This window comes from Crocuta crocuta, unplaced genomic scaffold (genome assembly GCF_008692635.1).
Source record: "Crocuta crocuta isolate KB4526 unplaced genomic scaffold, BGI_CrCroc_1.0 scaffold48, whole genome shotgun sequence".
NCBI classification, from domain to species: domain Eukaryota; kingdom Metazoa; phylum Chordata; class Mammalia; order Carnivora; family Hyaenidae; genus Crocuta; species Crocuta crocuta.
In genome coordinates, this window is record NW_027533089.1 from 9,487,705 (window position 1) to 9,502,999 (window position 15,295).

The 15,295-nt window shown below is 33.9% G+C and overlaps 1 protein-coding gene across 1 annotated transcript in view; it reads left to right on the forward strand.

Annotated features, from left to right (window-relative positions):
- Positions 1 to 14,961, forward strand: part of TMED5 (transmembrane p24 trafficking protein 5) — a 17,730-nt gene extending 2,769 nt beyond the window's left edge. Inside the window, exons 2-4 of the mRNA XM_077746123.1 lie at positions 3,318 to 3,415; positions 8,738 to 8,921; positions 12,060 to 14,961. Coding sequence (XP_077602249.1) covers positions 3,318 to 3,415; positions 8,738 to 8,921; positions 12,060 to 12,278 — 501 coding nt within the window. The 3' untranslated portion in view covers positions 12,279 to 14,961. The remainder of the gene's footprint in view (positions 1 to 3,317; positions 3,416 to 8,737; positions 8,922 to 12,059) is intronic.
- Positions 14,962 to 15,295: the final 334 nt, after the last annotated feature.

A 15,295-nucleotide genomic window follows, 5' to 3' on the forward strand; every position in this document is an offset into this window, starting at 1 on the left:
AAAACTTTTAACCATTTCTTACTTTTCAAGTTTAAGAGGATACTTTTAAAATAATTAACCAGATGCACATTATATTAAGTTCTTTAAAACTTTTTAATGATTTTTTTAAAGTTTATTTATTTTGAGAGAGAGAGAAAGTATGGGGGGGGAGGGCGGGGAGGCGAGAGAGAGATTCCCAAGCAGGCTCTTCACGGTCAGTGCAGAGCCCAACAAGGGGCTTAAATCTACAAACTGTGAGATCATGACCCGAGCCAAAGTCAGAAGCTTTAACTAACTGAGCCACCTAGGACACCCCAGGTCTTAAAAATTTTTAATGTCAATACATATATCTTATGAATAAAATAGATCATTTAACTTTTTAAATCATTGCTGAGTGCTTAATTTGTGTGAGTACTATGCTAAGTGCTATGGATACAATGATGAGTAAAAAACCAGTGCATGTTCTTATACAATCTAGTACAGAAACAGGAATGAAATTGTTACACAAATAAATGTAAATTGTAACTAATGAAGGTAAGTATATACAGCTATGAAAGTATTTAACAGGAGGACTTAATTTTGGGGCGTCTGGGTGGCTCAGTCGGTTGAGCCTCCAACTTCAGCTCAGGTCATGATCTCAGGGTTCGTGGTTTCCAGCCCCGCGTCGGGCTCTGTGCTGACAGCTAACTCAGAGCCTGGAGCCTGCTTCAGATTCTGTATCTCCCTCTCTCTCTGACCCTCCCCTGCTCATGCTTGCTCGCTCGCTCTCTCTCTCAGAAATAAATAAAACATTTAAAAAAAAGTTCTTAAAAAGGAGGACTTAAATTCATCTGGAAATTGACAGAAGACATTCCATTTTTTTCCTTTTAATTTTTTTTTTTTTTTTTTTTTTTTTGAGAGACAGAGGAAGACAGAGCGTGAGTCGGGGAGGGGCAGAGAGAGGGTAGGACACAGAATCGAACCAGGCTCCAGGCTCCGAACTGTCAGCACAGAGCCCAAAACGAGGCTCCAACCCACAAACCGTGAGATCATGACCTGAGCTGAAGTTGGACACTAAACCAACTGAGCCACCCAGGTGCCCCTAAAATGATATTTAAGAATACAGAAGATAACTTAAATTACATAAAATACAATTTTAAGATACAAAATATTTATTTAAAAATATCATAATCTGAAAGTAAACTTCCTGATGATTTCACTGAAAGAGGAAAGTGCCACTTTCCCTAATCTGTACTCTTATTGTTAACAGTCGTTCAGTTCCTGTAAGGTTTTCTTCTGTCTTCTTCCTCGATGCCTTGGCACATGAATTCTTGGCACATGACCTGAGCCGAAATCAAGAGGTGGACACTTAACTGAATGAGCCACTCAGGTGCCCACCCCCCAGTTCTAGTTATTTTGCAGTTCTCTACTACTTATCATTGGAAGTTTCCGGGTTGTGCTATTTAAATCCTTTGAAAAAGTCAGTAGGATTTTTACTTTTTTTTTTTCATTTATCCTGCTTCACATCTATTAGTCCCTTCCAGCCTATAAAGATTTTTATCTTTTGAAGCAAGAATTTTTGTTCTGTTTGATGATTTCCTCCCTTCATTTCTCTTGGTTCTCTTCTTTGAACTGCTTGTTAGATATTTGAAATCTTTAGCTCTGTCCTTCATGAATGATCTTAAAATTTCCCTCATACTTTTCATCTGTACTTTTTCACCTTGTTCTGAGAATTCCTTGGTTCCTTCCAGTTTGCTGATTTTTAGTCTCTATCCATATTCATTCTGTCATTACATTTGTTAAATACTTTGGCAACTTTTTAAAATCTTTTTAAGAACTTAGTTTTTCATACTAGGAACCTCTTTTTTATGGGTTACACATTCTGGAATTTCTCTAAGGATATATATTCATCTGAGGAAACTTTTTAAAGTCTGTTTATATTAACTATTTTTTCAGAACTTAATTCTTCCAGAAAAACCAGTAACATGAAAAATGGGGCATTGATTTCTTTTTTTTTTCCCTTCAGTTTATTTATTTTGAGAGAGAGAGATTGAGAGTACAAGATGGGGAGGGGCAGAGAGAGGGGGAGAAAGAATCCTGTGTTGTCAGCACAGGGCCTGATGCAGGGCTCAAACCCACACACTGTAAGATCATGACCTAAGCCAAAATTGAGTCAGATGCTTAACTGACTGCGCCTCCCAGGCACTGATTTCAACAAACATGTTTCTCCTGTCTGTTTCAGTAAGAATTTTGAGATTGATAGCTATTGGTCTCCAGATATAACTTTTGCTCAGTGAAATATCTTCCAGAATATCTATCTTCAAGTCTGTTAACAGTCTTCCCTAGACTTCCAGTGTTGTTATGGAATATTTATATCGTTACATATATTCTTTTTTTCTTTGGGATGTAAAGAATAAAAAGAATTCTGTATATTTTTAGCTAGCCATTTTAAAGTACTACTGTTGATAAGTAAGTAGAGCACAGGAATAGGTAATTTTTTATATCATTCCATTAAAGCCACCAAAATAAATAAATAAAATGGAGTGAAATAAGAATGGAGTGCCTGCTATTGCAGGCACATTGCTGAGTTCAAGTTTTGGCCATGCCATTCATTTGCTGTATCACCATGGGGAAATTATTTCTGTATGTCTCACTTTTTTGGTGTGTTTTTTTTTTCAGTTCAGTTAATTGGTTCTTCTGTTTATTTTCCTGAGAATAATAAGACCTACTTCTTAGAGTTATTGTGAGGAAATTAACCCGCATAAAGTACTTAAAACAATGTGTGGCATACACTCTAATTGTTACCTATCATCATCATCAAGACATTTTGGGATTTTGAAGGAACAGATTGTGTTCTTTGGCCAGTAAACAAACTACCTAGTTGGAATATTCAATTCATATTGGGGAATAATATGTGAATACACTTAAGTCAGTTGGGGTCAGATCACGGAAGTTTTGAGTTCTGTGCTAATAGTTAATTATTATTTTATTGAAGAGGAAACAGAAAAGTTACATGGCTTGCCCTAAATTGCCTACATAAGGTCTATCATTTGAACTCCTTTCGTGTTTCTTTCCACTCTACGGGGCTTGTCAACCAAGGCACCATTTTAGGAAGATTATTTCAGTAATATTTAGAAGGCCTAAATTTAGGTGATGGCAATAGGAATTGGTAAGAAAGTTCCAAAAATGAATGGAACTGAATAGATGGTCTTTCTGCTCTTTTCTAGCCCTTACATACATCTTGTTTCCTGCCGTGCCTCTCTAGGTTTAGAAAGAAAATCTTTTCATCACATGATCCTCTATATATTTTTTATTCTCAGTATTTGAAATGTGTTCTTCTCTTTTGTGCTTTTCTACAGGTTTTAGATGGAGCAGGATTAGATATTGATTTCCATCTTGCCTCTCCAGAAGGAAGAACCTTAGTTTTTGAACAAAGAAAATCAGATGGAGTTCACACGTAAGTGATCCCTCAGTTGAATTCCTTGGGCTGAATAATATTAATGGGCTATCTGCAGGGCAGGGAAATTGAGCACATTTGATACTAAACATTAGTATTAAATGATTCCGTATGAGCATTTTAAACAGTCTTTGAGAGTGGTCTGTCATAAGCTAAAATGTCTTTAACTTTTTTCTCTTTTTTTAGGCATTTTGTATTAATCCTAAATTTTTTCTTTACTTTGGTTAAATAGGATAAGTATACGCTAGGTATTGAATTCAGTCTACTGTGGCATTTTAAACCTGTTTTTCTGGTTAGCACAACCTTTCCATTTTCAGTTACTGTTCAGGTAGATATCCTATAGTTTTTTTTAGCTGTTGGCTATATCATATTAGTCCACTGTTTCCTTGCTTTAAAAAACAAGTACAGGGATGCCTGGGTAGGTCAGACAGTTAAGGATCCAACTCTTATGATCTCACAGTCAGGAGATCAAGCCCCTCATTAGGCTCTGCACTGGCAGCATGAAGCCTGCTTAAGATTCTGCCCCTCCCCTACTTGCACTCAATCTCTTTCTCTCTCTCAAAAAAAAAAAAAAAAGTACAGTATGTCTTTGTACATGTGTTGTGTATGTATGCATGTAAAAAACCTTTTTTTTTCTTACTAAGGCCTCATTGATTTTAGATAATTAGAAGATGATATAGTAAAAGATCTGACCATAGGAAGCCAGAAAGGAAGAAAGTAACTTGTTGTAAGTTTAGAGTTTAACAAAAGGCTGTATATGCTCTTACATCTCACTTCTCTTTGTTCATATCTCGTGGTTCCCTGTTACATTCTATTATTCTATTGCAGTGCTTTGTTTACTCATGTTATTGCATTAAAACTAAATTGTGAGTTTACAGTTAGAAGAAAAGCAAATACAGTCTAATTATTTGCCATAAACTAGGCTTTGCATTTTATATGCTTCTAAATTAATCATTCTAACCCACTATGAGAGATTCTTTGATTCCTCGATTCTCATTGTACAGACAAGGAGGCTGAGAGAAGTTAGTTAAGCCTGCAGGGATACACATTTATTAAGAGGAGGCAGGATAGGAACACCTGGGAGGCTCAGTATGTTGAGCATCTGACACTTGATTTCAGCTCAGGTCATGATCTTACATTTCTCATGGAATGAAGCCCCGAATCCAGCTCTGTGATGACAGTGCAGAGCCTGCTTGAGATTCTCTTTCTCTCTCTCTGTCCCTCCCCTGCTCAAGTACCATATATGCACACAAAGCAGGGCTCTCTCTCAAGTTAAAAACTTAAAAAATATATTAAAAAGTTAACATAACTAAAGATAAAATTTTGTTTAAATCTAATTTTTAGAAGGTAGGTTTGAAATTTGGTATAGTGATTAAGAGTGAGTTGTACAGCCTAGTTTTAAGTACTGGTTTTGCTGTTGACTAGCTTGGGTAACTTTCATTGACTTAATTTAGTTCTCTATGCCTCAATTTCTTTATTGGTAAAATGATAATGATAAATGTAAGTTGGTAAAATGATTAAAAAAAATAATATGTACCTCAGGACTGTGGTGAATAAAAAAATGAGTACATATAAAGTGCTTAGAACAGTGGTCTGGCATATCAAGAGAACTCAATAAATGTGAATTCTTATAAACTCAGTCTTTTCTCCCAATGGTTTAATGAGAGGTACTTCTATGCAAGAAAGCAAGATACATTTTTCTCCCTAACAGTTCATTTTAATTTATCTCTAAAGGAAAGGAGGATATTAAAGAAAAAAAATGGCAGAAATTCTACATATTTCTGTTCATAACTATCAAAGAAAAAGCATAGTTCCAAGTATATTAATCAAAACTGACTTTAAGTTACTATTTCTCTAATTTATTAATAGTTTATACAGATATTTTTTCTAAACTCTGCATAGGTAAAATGCCATTTTAAAAAGCATTTTAGAACTGCCTGGGTGGCTCAAGTCAGTTGAGTGTCTGACTTTGACTCAGGTCATGATCTCACAGTTTGTGGGTTCAAGCCCCATATCAGGCTTTATGCCGATAGCTCGGAACCTGGAACTTGCTTCATATTCTCTGTCTCCCTCTCTCTCTGCCCCTCCCCTGGTTACTCTGTCTGTCTCTCTCTCTTTCAAAAATAAACATCTAAAAAATTAAAAAAATAAAGCAGTTTAATAAAAAAAAATCAAAAATGAAAAAGTTTTAAATAAAAAACTAAAACTAAAAACTTAAAAATATGTATAAAAATTTTAAATTAAAAAAATAGAGTATTATTGAAAAGAATATTAATTTTTCCCTCATTCATTCATACACGTATTTAGTATTTACTATCAATTACGTGCCATGTATTCTGGTTAACAAAGACCAATAACTGTAATAGCTAGTACTTTCATAGTCCTATGTGCCAGAAAGATTCTAAGCACTGTATAGTAGAACGCAAGAATTTCTTTTTTTTTTATTGGAACACCGCTTTTTTTCTTTCACTAAAGTTTATTCGTTTGTCTTGAGAAAGAAAGAGCACAAGCAGGAAAGAGGCAGAGAGAAGGAGAGAAAATTCCAAGCGGGCTCCTCACCATCAGCACAGGGCCCAACATGGCGATGGAACTCACTAACCATGAGATCATGACCTGAACTGAGATCAAGAGTCAGACGCTTAACCGACTGAGCCACCCAGGTGCCCAGAAAGCAAGAAGTTTGATCTTGCCTCCTAATTTTTTAAATATTTACTCATTTATTTTGAGAAAGAGAGAGAGCAGGGGAGGGGCAGAGAGAGAGAGAGGATCCCAAAAAGGCTCTGCACTGCCAGCACAGAGCCCATGAGATCATGACTTGAGCTGAAATCAAGAGTTGGATGCTCACCTGACTGAGCCACCCAGGTGCCCCTAGCTCTATTAACTTTTTAAAGGCAACTAAAATATCTATTATGACACTGAAATAGTTTTTTTGTTAAATCCTTAAATATGGTCCTTCCAGAAGGCAGGGTTAGAAAAAACATCCCCGGGGGCGCCTGAGTGGCTCAGTCAGTCAAGCATTCGACTTCGGCTCAGGTCATGATCTCACGGTTCATGGGTTTGAGCCCCGCGTCAGGCTTTGTGCTGACGGCTAATTCAGAGCCTGGAGCCTGTTTCAGATTCTGTATCTCCCTCTCTCTTTCTCTCTCTCTGATCCTCCCCTGCTCACATTGTCTCTCTCAGAAATAAATCAAAAACATTAAAAAAGAAAAGAAAAGACATCTCCAGAGCTATGAACAGCTTAAGTAATAGCTATTGGCTGGCACTTTTGGGAATGAGAAGTTTGCGTGCGTGCGTGTGTGTGTGTGTGTGTGTGTGTGTGTATGTGTATGTATTTTTCCAAACAACTGAATTAATATTACCCTAACTTACATGAGAACGTATCCATTTTGGACTATTTATGTTCTTTATTCTAATTGGAAGAAAAATTAACTGCATTTTTTATTTGGTAATATTTTGTATCATTTGTAGTAATAAAATGTTTCTACTACAAGTGGTCAATACAGATTTATAGAGAGATTAGTATAGGAATGACTATAAAGTAGTAAACATCTTTTTTTTTTCATACACTTGCAGAAGATCACACATGTCAGTGCTTCTCAAACTTTTTTCATTGTTATCCCTGTCCCCATGGAACCCCTCTAGACTTTCATGCCTAATCATCCCATATTTTAAAACCAGTTTTTTTTTTTTTACTGTGTCTATATCTGTACATGTAAAAAGAGTAGGTATAAAAAGCTTGCTCTGGGGTTAAGAATGGCTAAATTAAAGTTGAGGTAAATAAACTTAAGACTAAACAAAATTAAGAGTTAAATAAAAAGTGATTAACATTGAATTTTACTTTACAAATAGTCATAACATTTTTTCTTCTTTTAAAATTGTTCCCCACTGTATTTGCTAGTGTATTCTTCATGCTTCTTCCAAAGGTTAAATACATCCTCAAAGACAAAGGTTTGTCATGACTGAGGAGATTGCAAAGAATGCAGACAGGCTCTGAGCAGTATTACAGAAAAGAAAGATCAATTAACTCGAGAGTCAGAAAACCAAGCTTCGTCTATGCCTATGACAGGCTTATGTGATCATAGGCAAGTATTTTAATTTATGTGAACCTTATTTTACTTACCTTGAAAAGGTCAATTATGCCTCACTTCCAAATACTATCGTTAAGGATTAAAAGAGAATATGTGAAAGCAGCATGTAAATTATGAAGGGGTAGATAAGTATTTACTCTTTTTTATGTAGAGTATATATGTTAAAACCCAGTAAAATTGCTTAAAAAGAGAATATGTGAAAGCAGCATGTAAATTATGAAGGGGTAGATAAGTATTTACTCTTTTTTATGTAGAGTATATATGTTAAAATCCAGTAAAATTGCTGAGTACTTATCTCTTACACTTAAAGTTGGAAATAGAGGTGGAAAAGAGATGGGGACTGATTTAAAAGAGGAGAATCACAATTTGTAGTGACAAGGCTATAGAAAATTATATACGCTACCTCACTTTAAGCAATCCATTGTATTGGAGATAAGAAAATTTCATAATCATTTAGACCAACCTTCCATGAACAGTCCCAACAAAAACTAAAACTCACTCTCAGTGGTGGTTTTTGTGGCCAGCACTAGTAAATGTCATAAGCCTATGCAGTACTTTTCTTGTTAAAGTTTCAAAAAAAAAACAAACATAGGAAGCCACTTTGCCAAAGTAATTGTGCCCAGGCCAATTATCTTGAATATGAAACTAATGAGACCAAGATTATAACTTAGATGGGAGCGGCATTTATACAGTAAAAGGTAATGCCACTGACAGTAAAGCTCATCCTAACCTCTGTAAACTATGTTATAAAAATATTCTTCATCCTGGTAGGCCTAGAAGAAAGCATTTGGAACAATCCATCACTACTTTTGAAAACAAAACTCACTTTAGAGAGTTATCTCAATGGAAGGGGAGGTTTGTGGTCATATTTGCATATGAATTGATTCATGATAAATTACTTTTAATAGTGTGTAAATATTAAAGATCATTCAGAGGTATCATGTATCTATATTTTTTAAATTACCCTTTTTCAAAAATTAGGTCAAGATCTTTTACCATAATTTCCTGAGTAAATGCCAAGCACATCTAAGTTGCAAGTATTTGAACATAGATATTAACAAATTACCACTTTCCCAAGAAATTATAAATTTTCTTTCAATACTAAGGAAGTCTGTCAGCAAAGTGTCCAATTACTAATGTAAACCATGCTATTTCTTCTCTTATCTCTAGTAATTTTTCCTTTGATCCTAAATAGAAGTACAGATAACTGAAGACAAACTTTTTTTTAATACAGGATAGAGACTGAAGATGGTGACTACATGTTTTGCTTTGATAATACATTCAGCACCATTTCTGAGAAGGTGATTTTCTTTGAATTAATCCTGGATAATATGGGAGAACAGTTACAAGAACAAGAAGACTGGAAGAAATATATTACTGGTACAGACATGTTGGATATGAAACTGGAAGATATCCTGGTCAGTATGATCTTTTAATAAATAAAAATTATCCACAAGCCTGACTGTGTGATAGGCACAGAAATAAGCATTTTCTCATGTAATCTTTACTTATTATGTATCTCCATCTTTCCAATGAGGAAATTGTGGCTTAGGGAGCTTAAGTAATGTTTCTTTCACATAACCAGAGAAGAGGGAACTAGAATTTGAACATAAACTCTTATTTATGAAACTCTATTAGAATATTCCCAAACAGAAGAATGTAATGATCTATAGTGTACTTGCACAGAGAATAAGAGTAATTTGTAAACACTTATGATGTAGAGGCATTTTCCTCACAGCATAGTTTTTATTTTTTAGAAAGGATATAAGCTATTTTTAAATTTTTTAACCTTTTTAAAATTTGTTATTGAGAGACGGGCAGAGCATGAGCATGAGAGGGGTAGAGAAAGGGGGAGACACAGAATCTGAAGGAGGCTGTAGGCTCTGAGCTGTCAGCACAGAGCCCAACGCGGGGCTCGAACTCACAAACTGCAAGATCATGACCTAAGCTGAAGTCAGACACTTAACCGACTGAGCCACCCAGGTGCCCCACACAGCCTCATTTTTACAACAGGAAAATTTGATATTACTTGGTTAATTTGGGAATACTGTTTATTTTCTCAGACCAGACCTAGCAATTACCAGAAACTAGCAATTTACCAGGAGTACAGCCTTTTAGAATATGGCTTCTTTGTTTGAGTTACTTTATACTTTATCATTAATATGCATAGTGAAATGTGCATGTATGATTTGCTAATAATAGTACTAGCGATAGGAGGAATAGGTCAGTACCCTTCAGCCACAGATAAATATAATCAAATCATAGAATTTACTGAGTGATATTTGTAAATAACATATATAGCTGTATGATAGAAATTCCTGCAGGAAAAATAGCATGGTATTGCAAATTGAAATTGTGTAACCTCTAATACTCTTATAACCTCAACTTTTTTTTAATATGGTATTTTGATCACTTGAGGTTTATTAGGAAAGCAGCTACCAAATTATAGCAGAGGAAACTATTATATGTAAATCAGTTAGCTTAAGAAGTTGGAAATTAAATGATCATGCATGTGTGACTGCTTAGTGACTGAGCTCTCAGAGCCTTGGTTTCCTCACCTGCAAAATGGAGCTACCACCTCTAGAGTTGTGAGGATGAACTATGATCTAGCATGTGCACAAGTGCTTTAAACAGTGTCTGGCACAAAAAATGTTAGTGTTCTCAGCTCTTCCACTAGTGTTACTGAGAATACAAACTGAAAGGATTAAGTTTGGTATGAATTTTTACCTTAACAATTTTTCATCTCACCATGATTGCCCAGGGGTATATTTTCTTAAATCTCAGTTATTCTTCCATTTTAAATTTATTTTGCCAACAAGAACAGAACACTAGTACTTATATTATTAGTACTTCACTGCATTCTCAAGAGACTGAATTTATTCAATCTGGTTAAACAAAATGACTAGTAAGTTCAGATTTAAATATGGTTTAAGTACTTACGAGTCCTTTTTAATGAAAAATAAAATGTCTTTCAGCTTTACTTCCCCAAAATGTAGTTTCATAACAAACTTTAGTAATTTTGTGTTTGACTATCGTTTCTATAACATTGAAAAGAACTATGCATGATCTTTTTATTTGGGGATCTGAACTCCTTATTTTTCTAAAAAAATTTGCATTTCTAGGTTACCATTGCTTTATAAATATGCCCAAGTGATAAATATTACACTTTGTAGTTTTGTAGGTTTAGCAGAACAGTCTGAAATTTTGAGTATAGTTTTTGCTTAAATGAGGACTTTAAGCAAAATGACTATCCAGAAAAATGTTTTTTATTTTCTTACTTTTGAAACTTGAACAATGTGCAGTTGAACTGTCCAATCTACTTATATGCAGATTTTTTTCAGTAAGTGGAGTTATAGTACTGTATATGTATTTTCTCTTATGATTTTCTTAGTAACATTTTCTTTTCTCTAGCTTACTTTATTACAAGAATACAATATATAATACATGTAACACAAAAAGTGTGCTAATTGTTTGTTATCAGTAAGGCTTCTGGTCAACAGTTGGCTGTCAGTAGTTAAGTTTTTAGGGAATCAAAAGTTTTACATGGATTTTTAATCGTGCAGGGCATTGGCACCTCTAACCCCTATGTTCAAGGGTCAACTGTGACATCATTTCAAATCTCAATTTTATCTTATATTCATATAGCCCTTTTATAGTTTTCAAATCACTTCTCACCAGGACCCTACTATAAAAATAGGCTTTTCAAAAGATGTACAACTTAGCATGCATCTTAATAATAAGCCTTTACAGGGGTGCCTGGGTGGCTTAGTCGGTTAAGCGTCCGACTTTTGCTTAGGTCATGATCTCGCGGTTTGTGGGTTCGAGCCCCGCGTCGGGCTCTGTGCTGACTGCCAGCCCAGAGCCTGGAGCCTGTTTCAGAGTCTGTGACTCCCTCTCTCTCTGACCCTCCCCTGCTCACGCTGTCTCTCTCTCTCCTAGAAATAAATAAAACATTAAAAAAAAATTAAAAAAAAAAAAAGCCTTTACAAATGTGATCTTGGAACATTCTTTTATTAAAAATAGATTGATTATACTTTTGGATATATAATTTACATATCAAAAATTGGAATATTTTTTAATTTCACTAGTATTTTCTGAGATAAAAATATTGGGCATTTTGCTAGACAGTAAACTGACCTAGTCTAACATTCAAAGAAGAAAGTCTAAACCCACAGTGCATTATATAAATACCTAAAAGCTACTATCAGAGTTTTTAAAAACTTATTTTCTTATGGTTGTGAGAGCTAAGAAAGAGATAATGTATATAAAATCCCTGACACTATGCCACTCAAATATATTCTCACATTATTTATTTGCTTTGCTTTGCTCTGCTTTGCTCCTCTGTTAAATATTTTAAACAGTAATTTCAATAAATCAGGAGGACTATTACATAAATTGACAGAGATCTTTAGGTAATCCAAATAGTATCGGTCCTTTATTTAAAATTGTTTTGATATAAAACTAATACGAATGCCAGTGTACTGTGAATCACATGTTTAAGCTGGCTTAAATTTACTGAGATTCTTTTATAGTAAAATTATTTTATTTATCTCCAGGAATCCATCAACAGTATCAAGGCCAGACTAAGCAAAAGTGGTCACATCCAGACTCTGCTTAGAGCATTTGAAGCTCGTGATCGAAATATCCAAGAAAGCAACTTTGATAGAGTCAATTTCTGGTCTATGGTTAACTTAGTGGTAATGGTGGTAGTGTCAGCCATTCAAGTTTATATGCTGAAGAGTCTATTTGAAGATAAGAGGAAAAGTAGAACTTAAACTTTAGACTATTTAACATAAAGGAGAGATGGAAACATGTAATACACTTACAGTTAAAGCCAAGACCATTAATAGTCTTTTCAAAACATGTTTTCAGGTATTACCACAAGTGTGAATCAAGTATAATTTTAATGTGAAAGGAAAGTGTTGACTTTCATCATTGCAGGTAGTCTTATTGCTTCAGTTGTACTTAAGTATGTAACAAATATTTTGCAGAATACAGGTATAATTGAATGAAGCCATATTAATAACATTTTCTAAGTTTGAAAAAATTTTGCAGATGTCATAGGTGATTTAAATAAATGAGCTTTGGGCCCAAATGCAACACCAAACAATGTTTTTAAAAGATTCTCTTACCTAGAAGTTTCTTTACAAATGTGGCAATTATAAAGTAATTGTAAGTTTCCTGTGTAATAAGTTATAAATCATCTGAGAATTACCTAATCATAGGTTGGAATAATCTTTAGAAGACAAAAACCCAACTTTTCTTTTTATATATGTATATAGAGACATAGCTGTGAAAAAGATTTGTGAGACTTTTATAACCAAATATATTTCAATCTAAAATATTAACAGAAAGTATTATAGACTTAGCTTAACATTCCCCAAAAGCCAGTATTTTCATAATTCTTAAAATGCTCAGTCATTATTAAAATTTGGAAAAATTTTCTCTTTGAAATGAAATAGTTCAGTCTCCATAGGGACAAATTTTTGTCTAGTCCTTAACAAAGATCTAGAATTTTGAAATTAAATGTGAGGGAAAATAATTTTATATTATGTGTCAGCAGGGTTATGTTAATTTTAACATGATTACCTAGTTAGATAATACATTACCAACAGTTGTGAAGGAAAATATTGCTTTAAAAATCTGGGCCTAATATAAATAAAGATCTCCTTTTCTGAGTTCTTAAAATCAATGACAACAACTAACAACTAACAAAATCTATGAAGAATAATTTAGGTAAGCTCTCAAGCTTAATTAACATACGATCAAAATTAAGTTCACTTAAATAAAATGTAAATATCTAGAATCTGATTGATTCATTAATGACCCAATCCTTGATAATAATCATGAGACTAAATTCCAGTTAGCTGAATATTTGGCCATGGCTTTTTTTTACAGTTATTTTATTGTTTTGAATTTTATAAGTATTCAGGTACATTTTATGAAACAAACTCTACTGTCAGATTTAGCACTGGGTATACATATAACAACTTTTATTATAACTCATTAAATGACTTTTCTGATGACTCTATTTATCGACATTCAAGTAAGGACTGAAAGCCTACAGAATCCCACATTAAAGTTGATATGTGAGTAACTTGACATAGTCTCTGATATCCTTGCTTATTGGGATCTATGGAATCTTAATCATATACTAGTAATTTAGCTATATTAAGTAGAATTTTTAGGTTTTACTGATTTGTAATACTGGTTCAGATAAATAGGAGTTAGAAACAATCAAGTTACAAGTTTGAATATAGCACCCCTCTGTACATTAGTACTGTTCAAATTCTTAATAAGCAATGATATCAAGGGAATGGTTTATTAATTTACGGTCAGAATGGTACAATGGTAAAGATTTATTTCCTCCTTCTTATGCCTCTGGGAGAACAAAGGTTAGATATCCCTACTCTGAAGCTTTTAAAAATGAGGATTGATTACCTTAACTGACCCAAGAAAATCCTTTTAAGTGTCCAGGAATAGCACCTGAAATACATGCAAAACAAAGGCCAACCATTGCCTATAAAGTCCCATTACCCCCTTCTGTTAAATTCATAATGAGAAGCAAACTTACCATACTATATCTAAGAAAACAGTTCAGATATAAACTACTGCATCTTTTCTACAAAACTGTGATAAGAAATCTACCTCTGGCTGGCTACTGTACTGTACTGATTCCTTACCTAACAATGAATTTGTTACATCATCTACGTATGATTCATGCCACTGATTTTAAACCTGTGATACAGTAACTTCTTACCTTATAATGGCTTATTTGGAAAACAAAGAATTTAGGAATATTGAGGACAGTTTTATTTTTATAGGCACAAAATGAAGAGTAGGATTAAGAATGTTACTTGTATTAACCAAAAAAAGCATAATTAGTGAACAAAGAACTAAATTCTTTAATATTTCTAAAGGCATATAGATTATCTGCCTCATGTGGTTTTTTAAATGTCAGTATTAAATTTTGAAATTAAAATTATGCTAATATTAAGCTATCACATAATGGCTGATTTTATCTTTGGGGTTTAGTTACATAAACTCTTAAAATACTGCAGTATTTAAGGCCTAGAATTTTATTCTAATTTGCATTTGGGTCATTAATGATATGCTATTCTTTCATGTGAATGTCAGGGTGTAGAAGGTGAGTAAGTGGTTGAAATAGCAAGGAAATAAAATTACAAATTGAAATGTAATTTTAAGTATGTTTATCCTTCTTAAGCATTGTTATTATGTCTTAAAATTAACAAAAATTGAGTACCTGTAATTGTGTGCCTCCCCAAATAAAAATTCTTTATCTGAAGTTAAAAAAAATTCAGCATGTAATAGCTTTTCATCTGAAGTGTAATACATAATGTTGCTCAAATTGCTTTATAGTCATGAACAGCCTTATTAAAAGAGCAATGAATACTATACTGTATATAATAAAAATTACAATAAAAAAAATTTTACTTATCTACTAGTCATTGTCAATGCTATGCCTTAAAACCTTCATTGATGTCATCTTGGCCATGTGTGCTCTCCCTTCCATTTGAAAACCCATAGTTCTCTGCACTTCCTATTGTAGGTCATTCTACCTTGCACTGGAGTTCTATTTATATGTGTTTTTATTCATCTGTTGCCCAAACAGGCATTGTAACCATAATAGGTGCTCAAAATATAGGGGAAAAAAAAAAATAAAGAGGCAAAGGTCATCACTTCTCAAAGTTTGGAATGCTAAATAAGCACCCTAGGAGCTTGTTCCACTCCTCTAACCCAACCCCAGATATTGAATGGTTAGGTTTCTAAT